Source organism: Crocodylus siamensis, chromosome 10 (assembly GCF_052110815.1).
Source record: "Crocodylus siamensis isolate JL-2025a chromosome 10, ASM5211081v1, whole genome shotgun sequence".
Taxonomy (NCBI): Eukaryota; Metazoa; Chordata; order Crocodylia; family Crocodylidae; genus Crocodylus; species Crocodylus siamensis.
This window is the reverse complement of record NC_143404.1, coordinates 59,343,291-59,366,127: the sequence shown is the minus strand read 5'-3', so window position 1 is coordinate 59,366,127 and position 22,837 is coordinate 59,343,291. Positions and strand designations below refer to the sequence as shown.

General features: G+C 45.4%; 1 protein-coding gene across 2 annotated transcripts in view; it reads left to right on the top strand.

Moving 5' to 3' along the window:
• The first annotated feature begins 4,515 nt into the window (after positions 1-4,515).
• The window catches only part of PREX1 (phosphatidylinositol-3,4,5-trisphosphate dependent Rac exchange factor 1), a 229,258-nt gene continuing 210,936 nt past the window's right edge, over positions 4,516-22,837 (top strand). Inside the window, exon 1 of one of the 2 annotated variants that reach the window (XM_090064463.1) lies at positions 4,516-5,169. In XM_090064463.1, the coding sequence (XP_089920589.1) occupies positions 4,609-5,169 (561 nt within the window). In that variant the 5' untranslated portion in view covers positions 4,516-4,608. The remainder of the gene's footprint in view (positions 5,170-22,837) is intronic. The other variant, XM_090064462.1, reaches the window with a different exon arrangement.

Sequence of the window (22,837 nt, the reverse complement as noted above, 5' to 3'; positions counted from 1 at the left end):
CACCTAGGGTGCAAAAAATATCCAGCACACCTGGCTGGGAAGTGACCCTTTCAGAGCACAGAAGTGGAAAGGGATCTCAGAGTCATAGTGGACTCCAAGATGAACCTGAGTCATCAGTGTGACAAAATCATCAGCAAAGCTAACTGCGCTTGGTTATGCATCAGGAGATGCGTGACAAATAGATCCAAGGAGGTGATACTTCCCCTCTATGCAGCATTGGTCAGGCCGCAGTTGGAGTACTGCATCCAGTTTTGGGCACCATGCTTCAAGAAGGATGTTGATAGACTCGAGAGGGCCCCAAGGAGGGCCACTTGTATGATTAGGGGCTTACAGAACAAGCCCTATGAGGAGAGACTGAGAGACTGGACCTCTTCAGCCTCCGCAAGAGAAGGCTGAGAGGTGATCTTGTGGCTGCCTACAAATTCATTGGGGGACGCAACAAGGGATCGGAGATGCTCTGTTCACCAGGGTGCCTCCTGGGGTAACACGGAACAATGGTCACAGAGTGACAGAGCGCAGATTTAGGCTAGATATCAGGAAAAACTTCTTCACTGTAAGGGTGGCCAGAATTTGGAATGGGCTTCCAAGGCAGGTGGTGCTCTCCCCTACCTTGGGGGTCTTTAAGAGAAGGCTGGATAGGGTCTTCTCACCCCAGCACTCTTTCCTGTCTAGGCAGGGGGTCGGACTCAATGATCCATTGAGGTCCCTTCCAACCCTGGTATCTATGAATCTAGACAATCCTCACACCATTATCATGAACACTGTTTTACAGCCAAGGCAGAACATGGCTTAGATCCCTTGGTTAAACCACAAATCTGCAGTCAAGCAAAACTGTATCCTGATTGAAGAGAGAGTTTTTATTTCATGTAATACGAGACGGAGCTTAAAACATACGGCAGGATGACAGTGGTGTATCTTACAGTGGCATCATCTTTTGCTCTTAAACAGAAAACTTTCCTAATGCTTAGAATTAAGGAGATCTGGCAGGAACAAGGTGTATGGTAAACTAAGAAGTCCTGGGAAGTAAGGACCATTTTATTTTGGCCTGAGGAAAGGGATCATTTGTTTTATCCCATATTTATGTTGCAATATTAAATAAGCTAGATAATGTTAGATATATATATTTTTCTCTGATCTGGTGTCACATAAAAGTTTGCACTGTTAGCATTTCTTCATTGTATTGAATCCTTTTCTCTTGAGATTTTAAAATATGCTTTTCTTACTTAAAAGTGGAATAAATATGTTTCAGTACTGGTAGTCTGAAGAATGCACATCTGTTTATGCTGCATTCCTATAGCTCAGTGAAGTCATTGTGGACGGATTCTCAGCGAATGTAAACAGACTTTGCTTTCTTGAAGTCAATGAGTTATGTTGATTTCTACCAGCTGCGGATTAGCCCAGTTGTGTTCACTGTTTCGTAGCCCACAACACACTTCACACATATTTTGCACATGCAACTACATGAGAACTATTTTTAAAAACAAATCAGTCAGCAGCTTATGCTCACATTAGGAAAATATTTGTGTTTGTATTTCTTCTTTGTTCTGTGCTTTGTCATGGTAAAAATGGGTGACGCTCTCACCTGTGTTGGACGTCAAAGCTTTAAATGTATGGTTTTGTTGCATATGTGTTTTTATGCATGCTTGGTTGTATATGCCTGTGAAACTGTGTCAGCGTTATCCCTCTGCAAGCATATGTACAGGGTCCTCCTGGGGAGAGTGGGGGTGAATTGGGGCAACTGTCCCGGGTCCCGTGCTTTGGGGGGCCCTGTGGAGCTGGGTGGAGCGGCACAGCAACTCTGTGCCGCCACTGGCTTCATGTCCAGCCGCTCGGGCCCCTCGCACACTGCCTCTCAATCTGTCGCTGAATCCGGCGTGTCCGGTCAGCGCGCCCCACCTGCTTCACCACCAGATCTACCACCAGCTTCCTTGCGTATGAGGGCAGGGCCCCGCACATGCTGATTTACCCTGGGCCCTGCACCCTGCTTGGATCATTTCTGCGTATGTATGTGCACCTTCATGAAAATACATATATATAGGGTGCTTTACTTTGTTTTTGTGAATGTATTGCTTAACTTGTTCATATTTTAATTGTAATCCATATGCACATATGTTGCACTTTCTCTGTTCATATTTGTGTATCTCTGTTTCTTTGTATTTTCCCTGTATATATTTTTGTGTGTATTTCTTAGTGCACAGACATTTGTGTGTGTTTATCTCTGTGTACCACTATGCCCATCATACCAGCTGGTGTCTGTGTGTGCTCTGAATATGTTTGTGTACCTTTCTTTATGTAGAGATTGGTCTGTGTTTATCTTTGCATAGATCTGTGGATAAACTGCGTTGTGTGTCCATATTTGTTTGTGGGTGTTTGTATGCATATGTGTAAGTGCTGATTTGTTTGCATCTGTTTACTGGTATTTATTCCTTGTTGGGCACATCTGTTGACAGGCTGGTTTGTCTGTGTCTGTGTTTCTATGCTAAAGTGTATTTTGCTGTATGCATACTGCTTTGCCTTTGTGTAGGTGCAAGTGTATTTATCTCTGTGCATAAAGGTTTCCCTCATTTTATGCGGGTTCTGTATGTGCAAATTTGCTCTTATCCGATGACCCTTTTTATGCCAAACATTTGTTATACGCAAGGTAAATTCACTCTTATGAGATCGGTGCAGTGAAAGCCTGCAGTCAGAGTGGCACGCACCAAAATATAGTCTCCTATGTGGATCTGTGCTCCTCGCTCCTGTGGTTTCTGTAGTTGTCATCCCCATTATGATAGTGCATTGTGCTTGTGTGCACTGTCTGCTGTTGGTGAGTACCAATGTTGTCTTTTAAAAGTGGTAGAAATGGGTCTGGAGGTCAGTATAGTCCAGGTCTTGGAACATCTCCTTATTTGTTACATTGTAAAGTGGGTTTCATTTATGCGAATTCGAGTTATGTGCTGTTTTCCGGGAGCGCGTGTACAGCATAAAGCAAGGGAAACCTGTATATTACTGGATGTATCGGGGTTTGTTTTTATAGAACCAATAACATTTTTTGGACATAGAAATATGTATGTATGTATATGTGTCTGTATATATATGTATGTATGTATATCTATGAATCTATATATGGAACATTGGATTCCCTGTGCCAGAGTAACCTGCCAAACGGTGCTTCGCCATGTCTTTGCTGACTGAGCTCTGCAGATGGAAATCAAGGTCCTGGTGTACAACGCAGTGGTTATCCCCACGCTCCTCTACGGGTATGAGAGACATGGGTGACATCGAAGCCATCTTAAGCGTCTTGAATGGTTTCATCAGCGATGCCTCAGGAAGAGTCTTTGCATTAGTTGGGAAGACCACTGCAAAAAGCCAGCATCCTTTCTGCAGCTAACATAACCAGCACTGAGGCAAAGATCATGAAACATCAACTCTGCTGGGCTGGCCACTGTGTGCAAGTGGCTGACAGCCGTCTCCTGAAGCAAGTCCTCGTCTCTCAACTTAGTCATTGTAAGAGGACCCACAGAGAACAGAGGAAGCACAACAAGGACACCCTGAAAGCATACTTTAGGACGGGTGGCATCAGCCCTACAAACCGGAAAGTGCTGGCTGGTAACAGGTCTCAATGGCGCTGCACCATGCATCAAGCTACAGCCCACTTCAAAGAGAGCCAACTGTCTTGCTCAGGAAGCTGAGAAACAGCAGAGGAGGAAGGAAAGCCCACAACATCCTGGCCAACAGTTGTGCACCCCCCCATCATATCTGTAAAAAAACCTGCAGAACATGGATTGGACTCAGACACCTTAAAACTCACTAGTATTCCCTCCCCCCGCATCCTCCTCCTATCCAGCAATAGCTGATGAGGATGATATATGTAGATCTATGTGTACGTGCGTGTGTGCGTGTATGTTTATGCCTATGTTTGTATGTGCGTGCACACACACACACACATATATATGTGCACACACAAACATAGACATACACACACCATACAACCTCTACAGATACATACAGAACTAAACACTCACAGACAGGCAAAAAAAAAAGCTGGTTTTCTCCATGTATACATCAAAGGAATGCACATACATATTTATGCATGATATACATGTGCATATACATGCATTGTATAATAAAGTATGCACATACATACATATGTATACATATGTATGTATGTGTGTGTATATATATATCTTTGGACATATATCTTTATGTAGGTCCAAAAATATATGTCCAAAGATACATGTCTTTGAATCTCTCTATATTCTATATGTAGATCCAAAAATATATGTCCAAAGATACATGTCTTTGAATCTCTCTATATTCTATATGTAGATCCAAAAATATATGTCCAAAGATACATGTCTTTGAATCTCTCTATATTCTATATGTAGATCCAAAGATATACGTCCAAAGATATCTATGTCTGTATCTATATAGATACACACACGCACACATATGTAGACATCGGTATTTAAATGCGCAGAGATGAAAACAGGTATCAATACAGACATACAAATGGACCGGCGTGTTCAGAAATCACACGCAGACCCCAGTCCCTGTGTGGCTGCGCGGTGATGTGTGTGCATATACGTACATCTCTGCGGGCACGCGCGCACGGTGTGCGCTCTGGAGATGTTTGCACGCGCGTCTCCCTCCAGCTGCTTGCACGGATGCCTTCGCGCGCGCACACGCCCGCACTCTCCCGCTCAGCGTCCGCACGTGGAGAGCCCGGGCGCGGGCGCGGGCGCGGCGGCTCCTGCGGCGCCGGGAGCCCGCGCCTGCCCTCGGGGCGGGGCGGGGCGCGGCGGGGCGGGGCGGGGCGGGCGCCTGGCTTCGCCGCCCGCCGGGGCCCTCGCACTCGCCGGGCTGCAGCGCTCCTGCGAGCAGCCGGCGCCTCGGGGCCGGCCCCGTGCCTCCCCCTCGTCTCCTCGCCCGCCCTCGGTGCCCGGGCGCCGGGCTTCGCCCCGCTGCTGCAGTGAGCGCGGCGGCGCGGCCGGCTCCCGTGGGGCGGCGCGGGATGGGGCCGGCGGGCGCCTGAGCCGGGCGGGCGCGATGGAAGCGGCGCCGCCGGGGGCCCCGTCGGGCCCGGAGCCCAAGGACGGGGACCGCCAGCTGCGCCTCCGCCTCTGCGTCCTCAACGAGATCCTGGGCACGGAGCGGGACTACGTGGGCACCCTCCGCTTCCTGCAGTCGGTGAGTGCCGGCTCCCGCGAGCCTCCGCGTCCCGCACGGGGCATCCTCGCGCCCGCGCCGCCGCCGCCGCCGCCGCCGGGCTGGGTCCGGACGTGGCGCTGCGCCCGTGCGCGGGCTGGACCCGGGACTCAGCCGCGCCCCGCGCCGCCCCGCGCCGCCCCCGGCGCTCCCGGGCTCCGGTCGCGGCAGGGGAAGGCGCGGGTGGATGCAGGGGGTGGACCTGGCGGCGATGTGGCGTCTCCATCCCCGGACAAAGCGGGCCCGGGAGGAGATAGTTGGGGCTGGTCCTGCTTTGAGCAGCGGGGTTGCACTAGCTGCCCCCGCAGGTCCCTTCCAGCCCTCATTTTCTACGATCCCCCTAAGCCTTCAGCTAAATCAGCGGGGCAGCCTGCGAGAAAAGTTACTAGAGAACAGACCTGTCATCAACAAGAACAAGAGAATAAAGGAACCGATCGCCCACAGATGAAGATGCAAAGCAGGGGAAATCTTTGCAGAGCCTGGTGAGGGACTGGACAAGGCTGAAAGTCTTTCTGGTGTTTTCCTAGCTCCGGATTAAACTCTAGATTTGTGCAAATGGCTGAGACCTAGGACAGTTTCTGAGCCATCCTTTCTGCTGGTTTTTTTTTTTCTTTTCTTTTTTTAAAATGAGTGTCATTAGGGGTTTTCAGACTTACCCAACTCTAACAGGGAAGGGAAAAGTATACAGTTGCTTTATGAGCAAGTACCTACTTAAATCCTCCTTTTCTTTCTTAACTGGTGGAACACAGAAACGAGAGTCTGTAATTTCAGAAGGCTTCCAATTAAAGTGTCAGTTAACTTCGTCTGAAAACAAAAATCTATTTCTGGGTGACCAGCCTCTTTAAAAAGCTACACATTGCAAAAAAACACTCACCCCCGCCCTATGGGCAAAGCAAAACAAAACAAAAAACTCAAAAGAAAAACTCCTCTGTCCTAAGTACTGAATTTGCAATTTTGCCTCTGCAGGATGAAATGCCAGGATCAAGCCAGGCATATTTTAGCTTTGGCTTTTACAATTAAATGTATATCCATATCATGCATGGGATTTTCATTTTTTTACAAATAAATCTTTCTTTTCATATATTTATGTTGGTTAAGCTGATATTAATCAATACGACTCTCTCGAAAACTATGCTTTAGGTAATGGCAGGGAATCCTGACACAATGCACCTAATTCAATTTGTGTGCAGTTTAAGTCTTTCAGTCACTTTGGCACTAGGTGTCGATTGGTTCCACTATTACTCCGAGAGGTCTGGTTATTACTTTGTAATCTTACCCCACTGAAGAGTTCAGTAATTATATTTGAATACACAATTGGGGAATAGACAAGATGACCAAGCATCCATCTTTAGGCCGGACACCACTTAATATGTACTTAACTTTAAGCAAGTGCTAAAGTGCTAATGTGCGGTCCTGAATAATGATCCCAGTTACTCTGAGCCAAATTGTGCCAGGACTTTCTTCATCCCTTACCAGCTGAGTGGTGTAGGTGTTTTGAAAGGAAAAGAATGATTTAGTGTGGCATAATGATGATACAACTAGGACTAATGGGGTAAAATTTAGAAAGGTAAAATTTAGGATGAATATAGGAAGGCATTTTATTAGCCTGTGGAATGTCCTCACCAGGAAAGTTGTGGAAGTCCCATGATTTTGTCTTTAAACTAGACTGCCCAGAAGCGCTGGGAAGTGTACTGCAGGTAGTGGTTCTGCAGTGGTTCTCAGGGGATGGCTGGTGATGTAATAGGTATTTTCCGTCTTTATAGGACACGTTGATCAATGGAGTGAGTGGGACAGTGCTCTATGACAGTAATAAAAATAAGAGCTGGCACTGTGTTCTTAAAATGAAAAATCTGTCTGCATCTTGTGAATGCCTTGGTCAAAGACACTTATTTATTTTGTTTTTCTTGATGCTGTGATGCTATTGCCTAAAAACTGCTACTTGCCATCCATAGTCCTGATTCTTGTACCTTGTCCAACAAGTTATTCACCTCCATGAGAAGTCAGTGTAAAAATCAAGCACTGTTGTGGAATATGTTCACCTTCACCTTATAGTGTGAATTTTACGGGCATTACTGGCATTGACTGGATTTCTGGATGTAACAGAATCGTTGGCCTAATCACAGGAAAACATATTTGCAGTATCTCACTGTGCAAGACCTCAGAAGCTGATTTTCCAGCTCGTGGGCAAATTTGTTCCCATCCTCAGATGAGATTTACAGTCCTGATGAGGAATGAAGATTTCCTTGGTTATAAAACTTAAATATCAGTATAATAAAATGCAAGAAGATTAAATGCGGCTGTCTTTACCCAGCACAATCCTGAGGGAAAGTTTTTTGCCTAAACAAGGATGGCATGATTTGGCATGAGGCAAGGGAGGGAGTGCATGCCCCTTGCTAAGCAGCTGCCATTCAAGCCCTAGTCCTCATTTAGTATTCTCATTTCTCAATAAACATTTAAAAAAACAAATGACAAAATCCTATAGGTTTGTTCATAGCATTGAAGCAACCTTCTACCAGCAACCTCCTTGTCTTCTCTAGTAACGGAAAGGAATTTGATGTTGCAAGGATGCCAATAAATCAAAGTAACTAAGAGCGTTTTTATCTCTTTTAGAAAAGCTAATATGTTGTGGTCATGTAGCAGTTAAGGAAAGCTTTTTTTTCTTTCTCCTTAGAGACCTCGCTCGCCTAAGCTAGGTGGGGGTCCCTATACACACAGAGGCCCAGCTTTTATTTGCTCTGCATAAAAGATTCCATGGCTTTTATTTTGCTTCCATGGCTCAGTAAAGTGGACATCATGGAAGTTACAGAACAGAGCGTACTCTAGGATCCTAACAAAAACTGTGACAATCACCATGAAAAACTGTTTTTTCCCTCCTGAGAAATAAGAAACACAAATGGAAAAGGCATTTGATCAAAGCTGTCAAGTCCCAACTGTTTGCCTTTCTAAATAAAATACCATATTTTGTTTTGAAAGGAACTCCAACCGAGATAATCATATGTTTATTTCGTGTCGGTGTACCGTATTACTATTAATACTTTAGAGTATTCACTCTGAATTTAATAAGTACAATTAACTTTTCTCCATTTATGCTGTTTAACTTTCTGCATTTCATTGTGTGTCGAACAATGAAAGGAATTGCTAGCTCATTTTATTCCTGTCTTGTTTTGTTTCTGGAACTGCATTATGCTACATTGTAGCATCATATTGCAGAAACACTCCACAAAAACAGCAGCTTTTCATTGCATTTTTCCAAAATTGTACACAGATTCTCCCATTCACCTTTATTTCAGTTAACATTGTACATTTTTAAACAAAGTCTAGATTTTATATTGACTCGATGTATCAAATTGATTTTTTGTTTTCTATTAAGCATGGGAAATCTATAATTTCCTTGAATTTAAGGCCTGCCACACTGTAAGATGGCAAAGTATGGGCAATTCATCACTATAGCTATGATTTCACAGCTGTGGCTGTTGATTTCATCAAGAGTGTGGACACACATGTTGTTCCACCTTTTACTTGCCAGCCAGTGCTATTCTTGCAATTATACAGCATTTCTCCAGCACAATTCTTGTGTAAGTGTAAAGACTTAAGAGGTGAAGTCCCAGCCATGCAAATAGTTATGCATGGGAGTAACTTTACTCATACAATTATTGCTCCATTGAAGCCATTCCTGGTGTGAATATAACCAAAATTTTCCATTACACATCAGCAGCTCTTTAAGCAATCAGTGAGGAATTAGAGCGAGATGGTGGAAATATGTTGTTGCCATAGTTATAGGGATATTGATCAAGCAGGAAATAAGGTGGAAAACATGTCAAAGACTAGTGGAACTTTACTGAAAATTACTGATGAAATAAAGCTTTAGAGACAAAGGAGGTAATTCTGTCGTGGGTTTCTGGTGAGATCATAGACCATAAAAGGACTTTCAGTATCTCAAGAACCTCAAGATTCAGTGAATTCTTTGCTTCACTGCTGCTTACATTAACTCTCTTCATTATATCAGTTTGCAGATTAAATACTGGTATACACTAGTTAGACATAATTATATAGAGGTATATGTCCAAACTATTTGCATCTGTAATCATCTGATGTACACATGGATGATTTCATTTACTGGATATACCATTGCAGATGTGGATACTGTACTAGCTATGCAGTTTGGGCAGACCCTTGACCTCACTGAACTTGTGGCAGCTGCATGTATAATTTAGTGCCATAATCATGCTATAAAATCACATAAAATTGTGTTCTACTTGTATGATAGTTTACACCTTTCCAAAATCAAGTCACCAACTTATGCCATTTTAATATCAAAATGACAGAATAAATTTGTCAGTGTGAGCAGCCACTGTGCATGCAGATATGCGCATTTTTTCACCATAGACTGTCCATATCAAACACAGGTATCATACAGGAGAAGTAATTACATGCTGCCTATTTTTAGGTCAGAGTAGCAGTTGGCAACTTTTCAGGCTTTGGACCAGAATGACCCAGTTCAGGTCAGAGCCAGGATAAATGGGCTGAGCTGCCTGTTGCTACTGCTGCTTCTTCTCTCCACGGCAGCATGAAGGAAGCTCTGGCAGCTATGGCTGCTCCTTGCAGCAGTTATTGAAACCCCCTACCTCCGAAAACCACCAGAGCCCCGTGTCCATGGGTTTTGCAAGCCAGACCTGGCCCATGGGCCATAGGTTGCCAAATCATTAATTAGAGCATGATGCAATCCTTTTTTAATGGACCCTAGAAGTTTTCCTTCATCTTACCATTTTTTTAACTATGATGTTAGGATGCATGCCAGCCAATAAACTAGACCACATCCTATAGACTCAAAATATTTTTGTTCTGAACCCTACTGCGTTTTCTGTTGCTTGCTTTGTAGTTATAGTCAATCTGATCTCTGAATGCTGTACTCCACCCGTCTTGAAATATGATAGGTAGCAGTTATTAGGTTTTGGGTTTTTAAAAAATATTTCACAGTCTTGTTTGCATTCAAAATTGAATGTTCAGATAGCTATCTCAGAGGTGTGGCACAGTTTCCTTTCCTCCCCTAGTTCAGGCTCAATAACCACAGATAACCTTTGCCTCCTGGAAGAAGGCCTGTATGATTTGGGTACACTTGTCACAAGTTTTTGGTAAAAGGGACTGGTGGAAGGCAGCTCATGTTTCCTACTGCAGATAATCCCCAGAATTTAGGAACTGAATCAAGCAGGCAATTACAAAAAGAACAAATATATATTGGATATATCTGTGTCTCCTTTGGTAAATTAGAATGGCTAGACCTGCAGCTGGTGTAAATCAGTGCAGGTCCACTGAAGCCAGTGGGGCTACATCAGTTTTCTGCAGTCGAGTAGTCAGTGGATAGTATTCTGTCAGAAATACAAGGGTTATTAAAAGAAGTGGATACAATAAAATATTTCTCTCTCTCACCTACACACGGAGTTACTCTATGAGAAAAAAAGAGGTGTTCTTCTAAAGCAGTGGTTTTCAACTTGTGGTCCATGGACCCCTGGGGGTCCACAGACTATGTCTAAAGCAGTGATTCCCAAACTGTGGGTCATGACCCCCAGTGGGGTCGCAACATCAGTGGATGGGGTCGCAAGGCTGAAGTTGGGCTGGACCAGCTTCAGGCAGGAGCCACCTGGCACTGCAGCCCAGTAGGCAGGACCCAGCACAGGAGGGAGCGCTGCACCCGCCATTACCGTGCAGGTGGTGCAGAGCTGTGCCCAGGCAGGCTGGGTGTGCCTCAGCTTGGTGGCCGTAGTAGTGTAGCACTCCCTTCTATGCCAGATCCTGCTTGCTGGGTTGCAGGGCCCCCGGGGGGAGGGCAGCAGGGCAGGGAGCCCTGAGCCTGCAGCAGGCAGCGTGCATCCCTCCCCTTCCCACCACGGGCTCTGCTCCCACTGTGCTGCATGCAGGGGGAGGATGGGGTGGGTGGTGGGGGGGGGAAGCTGGGCTCCGTACCACAGCAGCTGCTGCTTCCCACTGGCAGCAACTGGGGTTCTGGGGCTGGGGCACCTGGGGGTGGGGGCTGCGGGTTGGGAGTGCGAGGCACTGGCAAGGAATGACAGGGCTGTGTATCGGGAATGAGTGGCACCAGCAGGGCCGGGGGTTGTGGGCCAGGAGTGAGGGGCACCTTGGGTGGGGGGATGCGCTGCAGATTGGGAGTGAGGAAATGAGGTCATAAATGGGGTCATGCTGGGGAAAAGTTTGGGAAGCATTGGTCTAAGGGGTTGTGAAATATGACTATGATGAGTCAAAAGAATATGAATACCCAGTCAGGACTCATAGTAGAGATGATATCTTTTATTAGACCAAGATTTTTGCAAAAAAATTTCTTTAATTTCTTCTTTAATTTTTTTGCAAAAGTCTTGTTGGTCTAATAAAAGATATCATCTGTACTATTAGTCCTGATTGCCTTTACCTCTAGACCAATATGTCTACAACGTGGATACCTATGAATACCCAACACTTACAATTCAAAGGGGTCTGCACCTCCATTCAAAATTTTCAAAGGAGTCTGCACCTCCATTTGAAATTTTTTAGGCATTTGCAAATGAAAAAAGTTGAAAACCTTTGTAAGTTTAATTCTAAAATAGTGGTGGAAGAACGCAGAATGGGTTGCCTTCTTCCCAGGGTAACTTCATGCTTGTTTCTGATGTTTCTGATGCCTGCTATGGAACTCACCTTTTGTAGCTCAGAGTGCCGCAGGGTTGACTCTTGGTGTTGATGACCTCCACATGAATGGTGACCTACAGGTTTTGATGTTCTGTAGCTGGCAATCTCTCACCCTCCCCCAACAGAGTAAATCAGAAGCCAACAGGGACCTAGCTAAGGGGCTAGAGCTCAGGTTTGAGAATTAGGATTACAGAGTTATATGCTTAACTCTGGGACTGATTTGTTTTGAGACTTTAGCAAGGGTTTCTTCATTTGAAAAATGAGGTGTGAAAAATAACTATCCCTTAGGGTGTTGTGAGGTTTTTAATTAAGGTGCGAAGAAGTACTGCAGGTTTCTTGCATGAACTGCATAGTTACCATGTGTTATTGCTGTTGTTGAATAAAGTCTTCATAATTGCATAGCCGTAATAGTACAGGATAGCCCTGCTTGTCTCAGAAAATAAAATAGTGCATAGTTTGGCCAGATAACATATCCCACATGTCTCACAAAAGTCTGGTCAGAAATTGATCTCAGGCTGCTTACCGTGGGGCTGGAAACCCCACATTAAGTCCTGTAAGGAACCACAAAGCCAAAAAAAAAAGATTTAAACTGTGGCTTTTTTTTTTTGCATGTGGTGTAGAGAACGTAGCTTGGAAAGCTCTTATGTTTTTTATAAAGAACTATGTTTTTCTCAGGTCTGGTTTGGAGCATTCAGAAATCCACTTTACTCAAGGTGAAAGAAGCACCCGTGAAGATAATCTGGGTGACCGATCACAGCAGGCCCGACAGTTGGGATGACATTTTACAAGGGGATGTGCACACTTGGTTTAAGGCGCTGCCTACTCCTGTACTGAGAGAATTTAGAAGATGAGAAGTGGAAGCCCTAGGATAGCTCAACTCTACTTAGCTCATTGCCTGTTCATTTAAAAACAGCCCTGAACTAATCATACTTGGTCTCATGCCCAATTTCACCAACCACTACCAGAAAGAAGGGGTGTAATTTGTCTTTTCTTTTTTTCTCTTTGGTTAATTCCAGCCCAGCACTTTACTGGCCACTCTTTTTCATTTACTGTCTTTTGTACTTGCTGCTTCCCCCAGGTCAAGGCATCTAACCTGAAATATAGTTCTGCTGCCTGCCGTGAAGACCAGAATTTAGTGGCAGTAATACCACCAGTCTGCCCATTTCCCATTTGGCCCTTCCCTCCACCACTTCAAGGGTGCCAGTTGTCTGACCATGTGTCATTATCTATAAAGGGGGCAAGGGGCTGGTGGCTGCTGAGTGATTTTCCCCAGCCACTCTGGTGCCTCCGTAGCTAATCTCCCTTGCAGAAACAGACCAGCAGCTGGGTGCGTGCAGAGGAGGGGCAGAGACCCTTGGCTCTGACATTACGGACTCACAGAAAGAAAAACAAAACAACTATCACTAAAAGTGAAGGTGTTTCTGGCTCCCACCTATGGAAGATTATTAGAGAGAACATTCCCCTGTGTGACTTGAAGGCAGGGAACACCCAACTCCAAGCTGTTTATGAAGAGGAACTAGTTGTTATCCACTGAGAATATTTTATAGAGAGAGATCCATTCGTTTCTCATCGCTTCTAGATTATTATTGCTGCATGGTGTGAGCACAAATGGCTGTATTTCACGGGTAGGTTAAATGATTCTGTAATTCATGCCTTAAAAGAAGGACACTGGATTTGTTCCAATAATTTTAAGCCAGTTTGTGTTTTGTGCCAGTGCTAACCTGTAGACATAGGAATGGATGGTTTTCAGGAGTGTCCTAGCACGTAGATACCTAGGGTGAGATTCTCTGCCGTGTCTCTGCAATACAGCATGAAACACAGAGCCCAGTAGGAAGGACCTATGGGGACTTCTGTTAAGTCACCTTGGTTTACCCTTTATCCTGAGCTCTTTCAGAAGCCTGAGACCTGTGTTGTAAATTGGAGAGCCTTGGTGTCCAGTCTGAATTGCAGTAGCTTCCTGGGGCGGCCTTATAAGCTGCCTCCCCCCCGGCAACCTCTGCAGTACTGTGGCTCTTCCAGCCAAAACCTCTGCCCCAGATTTTGCAAGTGTGTCCTCAGATGGCATGGCTGTCCTCTGTAGCACTTGGAGAAATCTTTCACTTTTAGGGCCTATTTAGGTCATTCCAATCCTTTGTACGATATCAAGGGCCCAGAGCGGGCAGGGAGTTATGTGGCTGGGAAATCACACCTGTGAAAACTGGGTCTCCTTTTCAGAATCTGGCCCTAGCTCTGCACTTGCCTTTATTACATGTGGTTCACATTACTGTATTCAGAATCAAATGTGTCCAATTCTGAGGCGGTATCTGAAGCTTTGAACAGAGTGCTCCCAAGTGCCTGCATTGAGCCATTATGTCTGAGTGACAGGAGAAGCCCATGAGAGTAGCAGCTAGAAATTAATCATTTTCTGTTGCTTGCCTGTTATTTCTGTTCAGACAGTTGCAAGAAAAAAGACGGGGAAAATAAAACCCTGGATTGTTTGTTCCATGCTCCTTCCAGGCCTAGAATTCCTGGTCTCTTGGGTTTTATTGCTTCATCCCGTGAACCAGATATTTTGCCTGAGCACGGTCTTTCCTTGGCAGCAGTCTTTTGGAAAGACCTGATTTGACTCTGAGTTCTTGTCTGCCCAAGCCCTTTGCTATGGCATTTCACTTGTAAAATCCTTTTAGCTCCCTGTTTGAGAGCCCTTTAGAGAATAAGTAACCATGGACTTAGCTATTTTGGGAATAGTTCTGCTAGTAGCAGTTCCCTTGACAGGAAAAATCTGTCTTGTCAGTGAGATCTGTGTAATCTTCATAAATGGTTTTGTCTTTTCCTGCCTCTGACTATATGATAAGGTTCCTCTGCAGCCGCTTTTCAGCTGTGGAAAAGCCAGAACCTTTTATTTTGCACTTTGGATGACAGGAAGGAATGAGCAGTTCATCAGTGCTGCAGCTTATTCCCATCCTTTTCGTATTGTGGTGGGACACTTAATCCATGTTTACATCGCGGTATTTCTGCTACAAGCCCTAAATTGAAGGGCAGCCCCTTTTATATTAATATACAATCAGCAAGGAGTTAGCCCTCCATGCTGCGTGAAGGCCAGTTGAATTAAAAAGCCAAAAGGTGAGGAACAGAGGCATCTCAATTTTTTGCCTTCTGCTTTCTTCCCCTGAGGTTAGGGTGTCTAGCCATCCACCAAGCTAATTACTGCTCTCAAGTAATTTATAGCTGTATTTCACATCACATGGTCTAGCCCTTGTGGAGGCTACCGTCCTTGTGTTCACAGAGGATGGAATGAGAGTAGGATTCCCACCTTGGGGTCCTTTGTTAACTTCTGACTAATTTGGAAAGCCTGCAGTTTAGTTTCTGAAGCACACTTGAGGCAAGTGTAGCGTTCTCAGCCCCTCCCTAAGACCGTTCAAGTGTCGGTTCTTAGTCCCAAAGCAACGCAAGGGAATTCTCTGTGTGTAGGCACTGCCTCTTCACCACTCCTGTTGGACCATGGTTGGACCATAAGTTGAGGCCTGGTTTTCGGTCTGCATCCATCTTTGCAGTAAACACCTGAGCAGAGTCCTGAACTTGCATCTAGTTGCTGATCAAAGGCCGAATTGCTTCCTAAGTGGTGTCTCTTGCCTGTGTGAGCAAGTCATGATGCAGTGGACAGGACATATGGTGGCAGAACTGAATGGGGAGAGAACCCCAGGATGGTTACGTTGTCTAAAACACTGCAGTGTTCATCATTTCCTCCTCCTCCCTCTAGGTAAAAGCTTGTTGAGGCCCTTGGAATGGATCCGGAGGCCAGAGGAAAAAAACAGGCCTCTGGGGGCTGTTCCCCTGGGGCTGCAGAATCCCACTCATTAGAAGATACCCTCCTGCTTAAACAGCTGATAGGAGGTAGTGAATGCCTGCAGCTGAATGGCGGCTTTGATGGGTCACTGGAAGCTTGATGACAGAAGATAGATAGGGCCTGATGATTCTGGGCTTCATGTAGCCTGTGGATAAAATCCTAACCTTGCTTCCATTTAACCCAGTTGCAGTTCACAGATTTATCTTGGATTGATCGATAGCCTGATCCCCCAAAAAACAGCAGAGGGTTTATGATTTTGAAAGAGGGAAAGGTTTCGGTCCCTAAGTTATTTTAGAACACGGCTGGGTTTCCCAAAGTAATGGAGAGGACACACAGAGTTGATCTGTAGAGCCATTTGGTTCATCTAAGGCCTTTGACTGATTACTGGACCTTATCAACTTCCTCCAGAAGGTCATTATTATGGGACCGCATCAGTGAGACAGAGGAGTCTAATTCATCTCTGCTGCGACTCCACTGATTTCACTGGCCTGTGAGGTCAGTTTTCAGCCAGTCTTATGCTAGTCTCTGGTTTTGCACTCTTAGTTTAGCAATCGCAGATCCCAATTTTGCGCAGACAGGTTGGGCTGTTTTTTTTCTGTAATCATTTAGTTTGCTTGTGTAAAATAATTGCGTGTCCCTTTTGGCAGGCACCATCGTTTATATAAAATCAGAGGCTAGTTGGCGTTCAGCGGACCCATAAAATTTGCATTCAGTGAATAGAGGTGCAAATACTCTTGACATCCAGACAATTGGACCATTTTCCAGTAGGCCGTCTGTTGTATAGCTTTTAGCATTTAGAACCAAGTTTTCCTAGGCTCTCTAAAGCCCACGTCAGGGGTTCAGCTGTCTGATTTGTGTGTGCAGTTGAGTTTATGTGTCAGTATTTTGCTCACACCAGTCAGGGTGTTAGAGGAAATGTCTGATATGACCGTGCTACAAAGATTTGGTAATACTGGCCGACCTGCTTCCTGATGTTATATTCTACACATGTCTGTCATGAGTGCTGTTACTGATTGTTCTGCCAGTATATTGTAGCCGTGCCCTGGAGGGACCATTTCTGCAGTCTTTTTCAGTCTTAATGTCCATGGAGCGTTACTGCTGAGGCTGCTAGTTAAATGGCCACCAAGTGATAATGTTTTTTTGGGATGTGGGCTGTTATACATTTTGAAGCTGTCTGGGACCTGCAAAACTCTTTTTCAATAGGGGCCCACTTTTGGACACCGTGGAATAGGGCTGGATTTGATATAGAGGGGAGAGACACTAACTCTTCTAAGATATCAAATTGTCCACAATTAACCAGTCTAAGGCTTCCTTTGTGGCAGATGCCTGAGGAAGGGTATTTGTACCTGAAAGCTTGCAAAGAAGATTTTTTCCAATTATTTGAGTCGGTCTAATGAAAAATATCAGATTTGCCCAAAGAACCTTGCCTGCCTATGTCCTTAGACCTATACCACTGATAACGTGAGGCTTTCTCTGATACTAGAAGTCAGCGAAGTAATAGGTAGAGCACAGAGACTTGAGAATGGAGTGATAACAAGGGGTCTGTATTTTACTGGGTTCTTATCTTAGGTTAGGTCCTTTGGTTTTAGCCACAGAGCCCCTGGTCCCTGGGGGCTTTGGTGCCTAATCTGACAATTATGTTGAATTCATCACCTCACAGGAGCCATTTGCTCCTAAGATTGTTGTGGGTGGTGGAGGAAGCTCCCCTCCTTTCCTTTGAAGGTGCAGTAACAGAAGGTTATAAAACTTTTGACCTAGTACAATTCTGGCCTCACTGAAACCTGATTCTTAAATAGAGTCCTGGTCACTGTGGCCACAATGAACAAGCCCTGTGTAGATAGCAATCAATGGGCCCTTACCATTTAATCTCTAGGTCACAGAGGAGAAGGATTATGATCCATGAAGGCAGAAAGAGCATTGTTTCTCTGATCTTGTGTTATATATTAGTGGTTAATGCTCTGTATCGCTGGGTGAGAGACTTGCGTTCCATTCCCCACCCCAGGGTGCCTTGCTCACATGTGACTAGCAGAACTGGGACTGCTGTGTCAGACACTTAATTTCCATCACTAGTCCTAGCCTCTTCCTGTGTAGGGGCTAGCGGGGCTGGGATTATTTCCATGGCTGAGTTGTCACATGGAAAGGCTGGCTCCAGACAAGGAAGTTTTATGTAGGTTTGGCTAGCCTTCCCTAGCCAATTTCTGCTCCCCCCCCGTTTTTCCTTTGAATCTCATACCTCTTCTCTCTCTCCCCTTGTTCTTCATCTGAATCTCATGCCTCTTCTCTATGTGTCTTGATGAGAGTAGATGGAAGGGAATATGGGTAATATGGTTAGGACTAGATCAGAACTGAGAAAGAGGCTGCCAGAGAGTACAGACAGACTCCAGCATCACACAGGGTTGGCCAATTCTAAGTGCCATTACTAGTGCGAGCCAGGATAATCCAGGCAGTACGTGGGGGTCCTTTAGACTGAATTCTGCCTGGCTATTTCTGTGTTACTCCCCTTTTCATCGAGGAAGATCAAGGCCTATGAATAGGCAGTCACACATTGTCTCTGTGACATCTTGCTGGATGCTGGAATGGGGTACATCTGATGAAGTGGACTTGAGTTTATGAAAGCCTGTGTATGCTGTCTCTCTCTGTTATTTAGTTAGTCTATAAGATACAAATTTACCGTGTTCTCTGTCACCCCACCAGCCTTCTGTGCTCAGAAATAGGGAGGGTCAGGTTAGGTACAACTGTGGGTGTTAACAAGACAAAAGCAAAAAGGGAAGGACAGGTAGGGAAAAGGAAGCTGCAGCGCTGAATTTGCTGTAAGCATTTTGTTGATGGAGGCTTGATGCCTTAAAGAAGAAAAGAGCAGAGGATTGGAGAGAACTTGGCCCTTCTGTTGGCTCCAGACAGGCTCTGCATGTGCAAATATTCCTGTTGCATGTGCGTGGCTCCAGGGGTGGATTAATGCATGGTCCCAGGCCCAAGGGCCCCTGCCAGTCAGGGGCCTCCTGGGGTGCTAGGGGCAGCATGGCCCAGGCAGGCATCCTGGCTATGGGCATCTGGGGTGGGCAAAGTATGCCTCCTCCCCTCTAGCTGGGCCAGGACCAGGGCCAGGGCCAGGGCCAGGGGTGGGCACAGGGCTCCCTGCAGGTGGCAGTGGCTTCCTGGGGCCATCTGATACCAGGAGGCCCTGCTCCCACTCCCTGCTGTCTGCGGGTGACTTGCTGGGACAGGACGGGGAAGTCCTGGCCCACCCCACCCAAGCTGGAAGAGGGGCAGACAGGCAGCTGGGGGCAGCACTCGTGCCCCACTTCGCCCCTCCACAAGCCGCCCGCAGCCCACCTCACACCGCTGGGGGACTGCATCCCCAGCTGTGCAACACCCGCTGGGCAGAGGGACCAGGGGCACTTTCAGCTCAGCTGCGCTCATGCCGCTTGGCTCACCCTGGACGCACTGAGAAGGCCAGGCGGGTCCAGCCACAGCCTCCTGGCAGGCGTGGAGGGAACCTGCGCTCACCTGGTGGGGGGGCCTCCTATTTTCTGTTTGCCCAGGTCCCCAATAAATCTTAATCCACCACTGGTGGTTCTCGTTCTGTGCCAGCATGTTTTGATTAAATGAAAGTGAGAACGCAAGCAACAAGTGGGGGTTGGTCACTGCAAACTGTGCTGATACCACATTACACGAGACAAAACCCAATTCATATTTTAGTGTCCTCTGCATCTGGATTTGAAATTCCAGACTCTGGGCTGGCCCATGACTTCTGTTAAGTCCTTGCATGAGCTCTGAAAGCTCACCATCATGCATTTCTCATTGAAGCAGGATTTGCCTAAGGGACCATCTTTGAGAGAGAGAGAGAGGAACATGCACAACTGATGAAAAGATGCAGTTTAGGAGAAGTAGCCAGAGAGAGGGTGCATTGTGGGTGAATAATAGGAGCAGGAGGGGAAGAGAAGAGATCCATAAGATTGGCTGGTCTGAGTCCACGGAGGGTATAGAAGGATTTAAAAAACGTGTTACTATTCTCTAAAACTTTGGATGTGAGTGACTGCAGTTGTTGTAATGTGAGAAGTTGCACATGGTTCTTTTATATTATTTTATTTTAGCCAAACAAACTAAAAATCCCTGTGTATTTACTCAGTGAAGAAAATATCCCCTGAAGAAAGAAAAATTTTTGCTATTCTTTTTAAGACTGTCCCTTTTTAAATAATTAATGTTATCCGTTGTGTCTTGTTTCTGACCTGATGAGCAGTTCAGGCTGAGAAAGCTTTGCCTTGTGGGGAAAATCATTTGGAATGAAGGTTCTCAGCAAATTTCAGAGGTCATGTTGAGAGCAAGAAAAAAAAAAAGGGAACAATATATAGACCACAATTCTCCCCTGAATTCTGCAGAGCGGGGGCTTAAGTCCAATATGCTGCATTCCCAGTGGTTTTAATCCTTCATGGTGCTGGAATCAGTGGCTTCAAGGCACCCTTGCAGCAGCTGCCAAGCCACTTGCAAGATTAGGATGTGTGTTGAATATAAGCAGCATGATCTGCAAGACATCCAGAGCGTTTTGCCATGACATCTTTTACCTTCCTCATTTGAAAACAGCTTAATAAGCATTTTGACATAAAACAAGACCAGAAGGAACAGCCATTGGACTGACTTTGCCTGTTACATTGTAGAAGTATGTGTCACGGGCTCTTTTTGCACAATGGAGGCGGCTGCATCTTTCCCAACCAATTGCCTAAGAGTGGCCACAGTATTTGGAAAGTAAGTATGAATCAAAATGTTTGCACATAACCAGAGGAACTGAAATTTGCAACCAGGCAGCAGGCATTATACTGCAGTGGCAACAGTTGCTGTGTCCAGGTGGTGTGTGTTTAGAGGCAGCACTTTGTGATGTTAGTTCTCCTTTAATGTGGTTCTGGGTGAGCTGCCGGGGCAGCGTGGTATCAGGAAACAGCTTAACTCAATGGAAGAAAATCCTGGAAAAGTCATTTTACTCAGAGAAGAAACAAAGTTTGCTTTGAAGTGGATTAAAAATAAAGATGAAATAACACTGCTTTGCATTTATGCAGCATTTTTCAACCTGTACTTTCTGGTAGGGCAGCTGTGTTTGGCAGATGGAGAAACTGAGGCACTGAGAGGTGAAGTGAGTTGCCCAAGGATCACAGGATGCCACTAGCAGAGCTGGGAACAGAAGTCAAGTCTCATCCTTTGCTCTTTTATAGGAGAATATGCAGAAAAATGGCAGCACACAAACTATAAACCCCTTTAGTGAAAATGGGTGCAAAAGGAGCTGTAATTCTTTAATTCACCCTTCTGACAGCCAGCTGACAAGTTTTTGGCAGCCCAGGCACAATGAGTTGGTGGTCTCAGCCCAGTTCCCAGAGGACAAGTGTCCACAACACAGTTGGCCTTAATTGGTAGCCTTATTGATATTGTCAGCAGACAGGCTAAGAATTGAGGGGGTCAGGGAGATTAACTACTTTCTCACTCCTAGGAAGAGGCTCTTCTGGTCACACGTGAAGCTCACTGCTAGAACTGTGTGTTGGAAAAGCTTTCTCTGCTGCAGCCCTGTGTTACTCACTGGGTTCCTTCTTTCTTTAGCCAGAATCTTTCCAGTCTTACATGAATGATACAAGTGGAAGTAAGAAGTGTAGTGTTGCTTATTGGCAGTCATGCAACATTTGATGAGCTGCAGTACAATGCAGCTCATTAAATGCGTGCCCAGATTTCTGGTGGTCTGCCTGTTTGCATACAGTGCATGTGTGTGAGCTACTGAAACGGACTCATCAACACCAGTGAACAATACACTTCTCAGGAGGTGAGCACAGCCTTGAGGTGCAGAACCAAGTCTGACTTGTGCAATGCCAGTGACGAGGTTGTAACAGACGGAGACAAAGGGCACGTGCCTTCTGGCTTGACCTGTCTGGACTTCTGCTGCTGACTTCTGTGTTCATTGTTACATTTGTGCAGTTTCTTCGGCACTTCTTGGTTATGGAAATATGGAGATACTGGAAAAAGGAAGCTGCTGCTTAACAGATTTCCAATCCAGAGTGAAATTTGGGAAGAGAAGTGGAAATGTAGTCCAACCTTGGGCTCTATTATAGTTCTGTCATCTGTGTTGCAAGCGTATGTCTTTACTGCAGAGTTTACTATGGGCTATAATTTGGGGTCCCAAACCCCACTTCTGTCCACAAACAAAATCATCTTGCGTGAGTTTATGGGTGCTTCAACCCTGGACTAGTAGCTCAGGCTAGAGCTTGGGTATAGCTTTCACTTGGGCTGCCTCTTTTGCAGAACACAGGTTCAAGTATTGTTACTTCTTCTGTGCTTTCCTACAATTTGTCACCTCTACCCAGGAGGACAGACAGGTTCCTCCAGAATTCACTGGAGAGCAGGTCAGCTTACTGCAGCACAAAAAACCCTGGGAAGCCCACAGGAGGCCTTAGTATGTGCAGTAGCGGTGAGAACGCTGCCTTGGCTGTAGGGCTGTGCTCTGTGGTTGTTCACACCCACTTTGCCCTAACCTACATATTCAGATTCAGGGCAGAAGTTGCTGTTGCAGTAAAGGCATATCCCAAACACAGACTTTCTTTCTGGAGCCAAGAAATAGTCTCCTTTAGGTTTTAATTTTTATTTTAATGTTAAGTGCAGAAGATATTTGAGTGAAAAATTCACAGTAGGTGAAGTTAGAAAAAAAAACGAGAGAGAGAAACCCTGACTGCCTCAGTTTACTACTTTTTCTGGGCTTGTGATGACATTTGTTATGTTTGCTGTGTCAATAGCAGTCCCAGCTGAGCTGACAAAATGTGGTCAGAAAGATTAAGGCTTTAACAAGAAGCTGGAACAAAAGCCGGAGGGTGTTTAAATGCGAAGGGGGATTTGGGTGTGGGCATATTCCTTTTATGACCCTGCTGGCATACAAGCGCCAGCAGCAGAGATAGCAGTCCCTTGGTTTTTTCAGTGCAAAGCTTCTTATTTAGGGATTTACAACCCAGCCATTTTAATATGCATTAAAGTGAAATTTGGTGAAATGAATTATTTCTAACTACACTCCTTTTAGTCTCAAGTGGTCTTTTGCATTTCTACTTTGTTTTTAAGGAAAAGGCCTTGTGCGCACTGAAAGAGGCCTTTCTCCCAGCGTTTTACCCGTCAATCAATGCCTTGAGT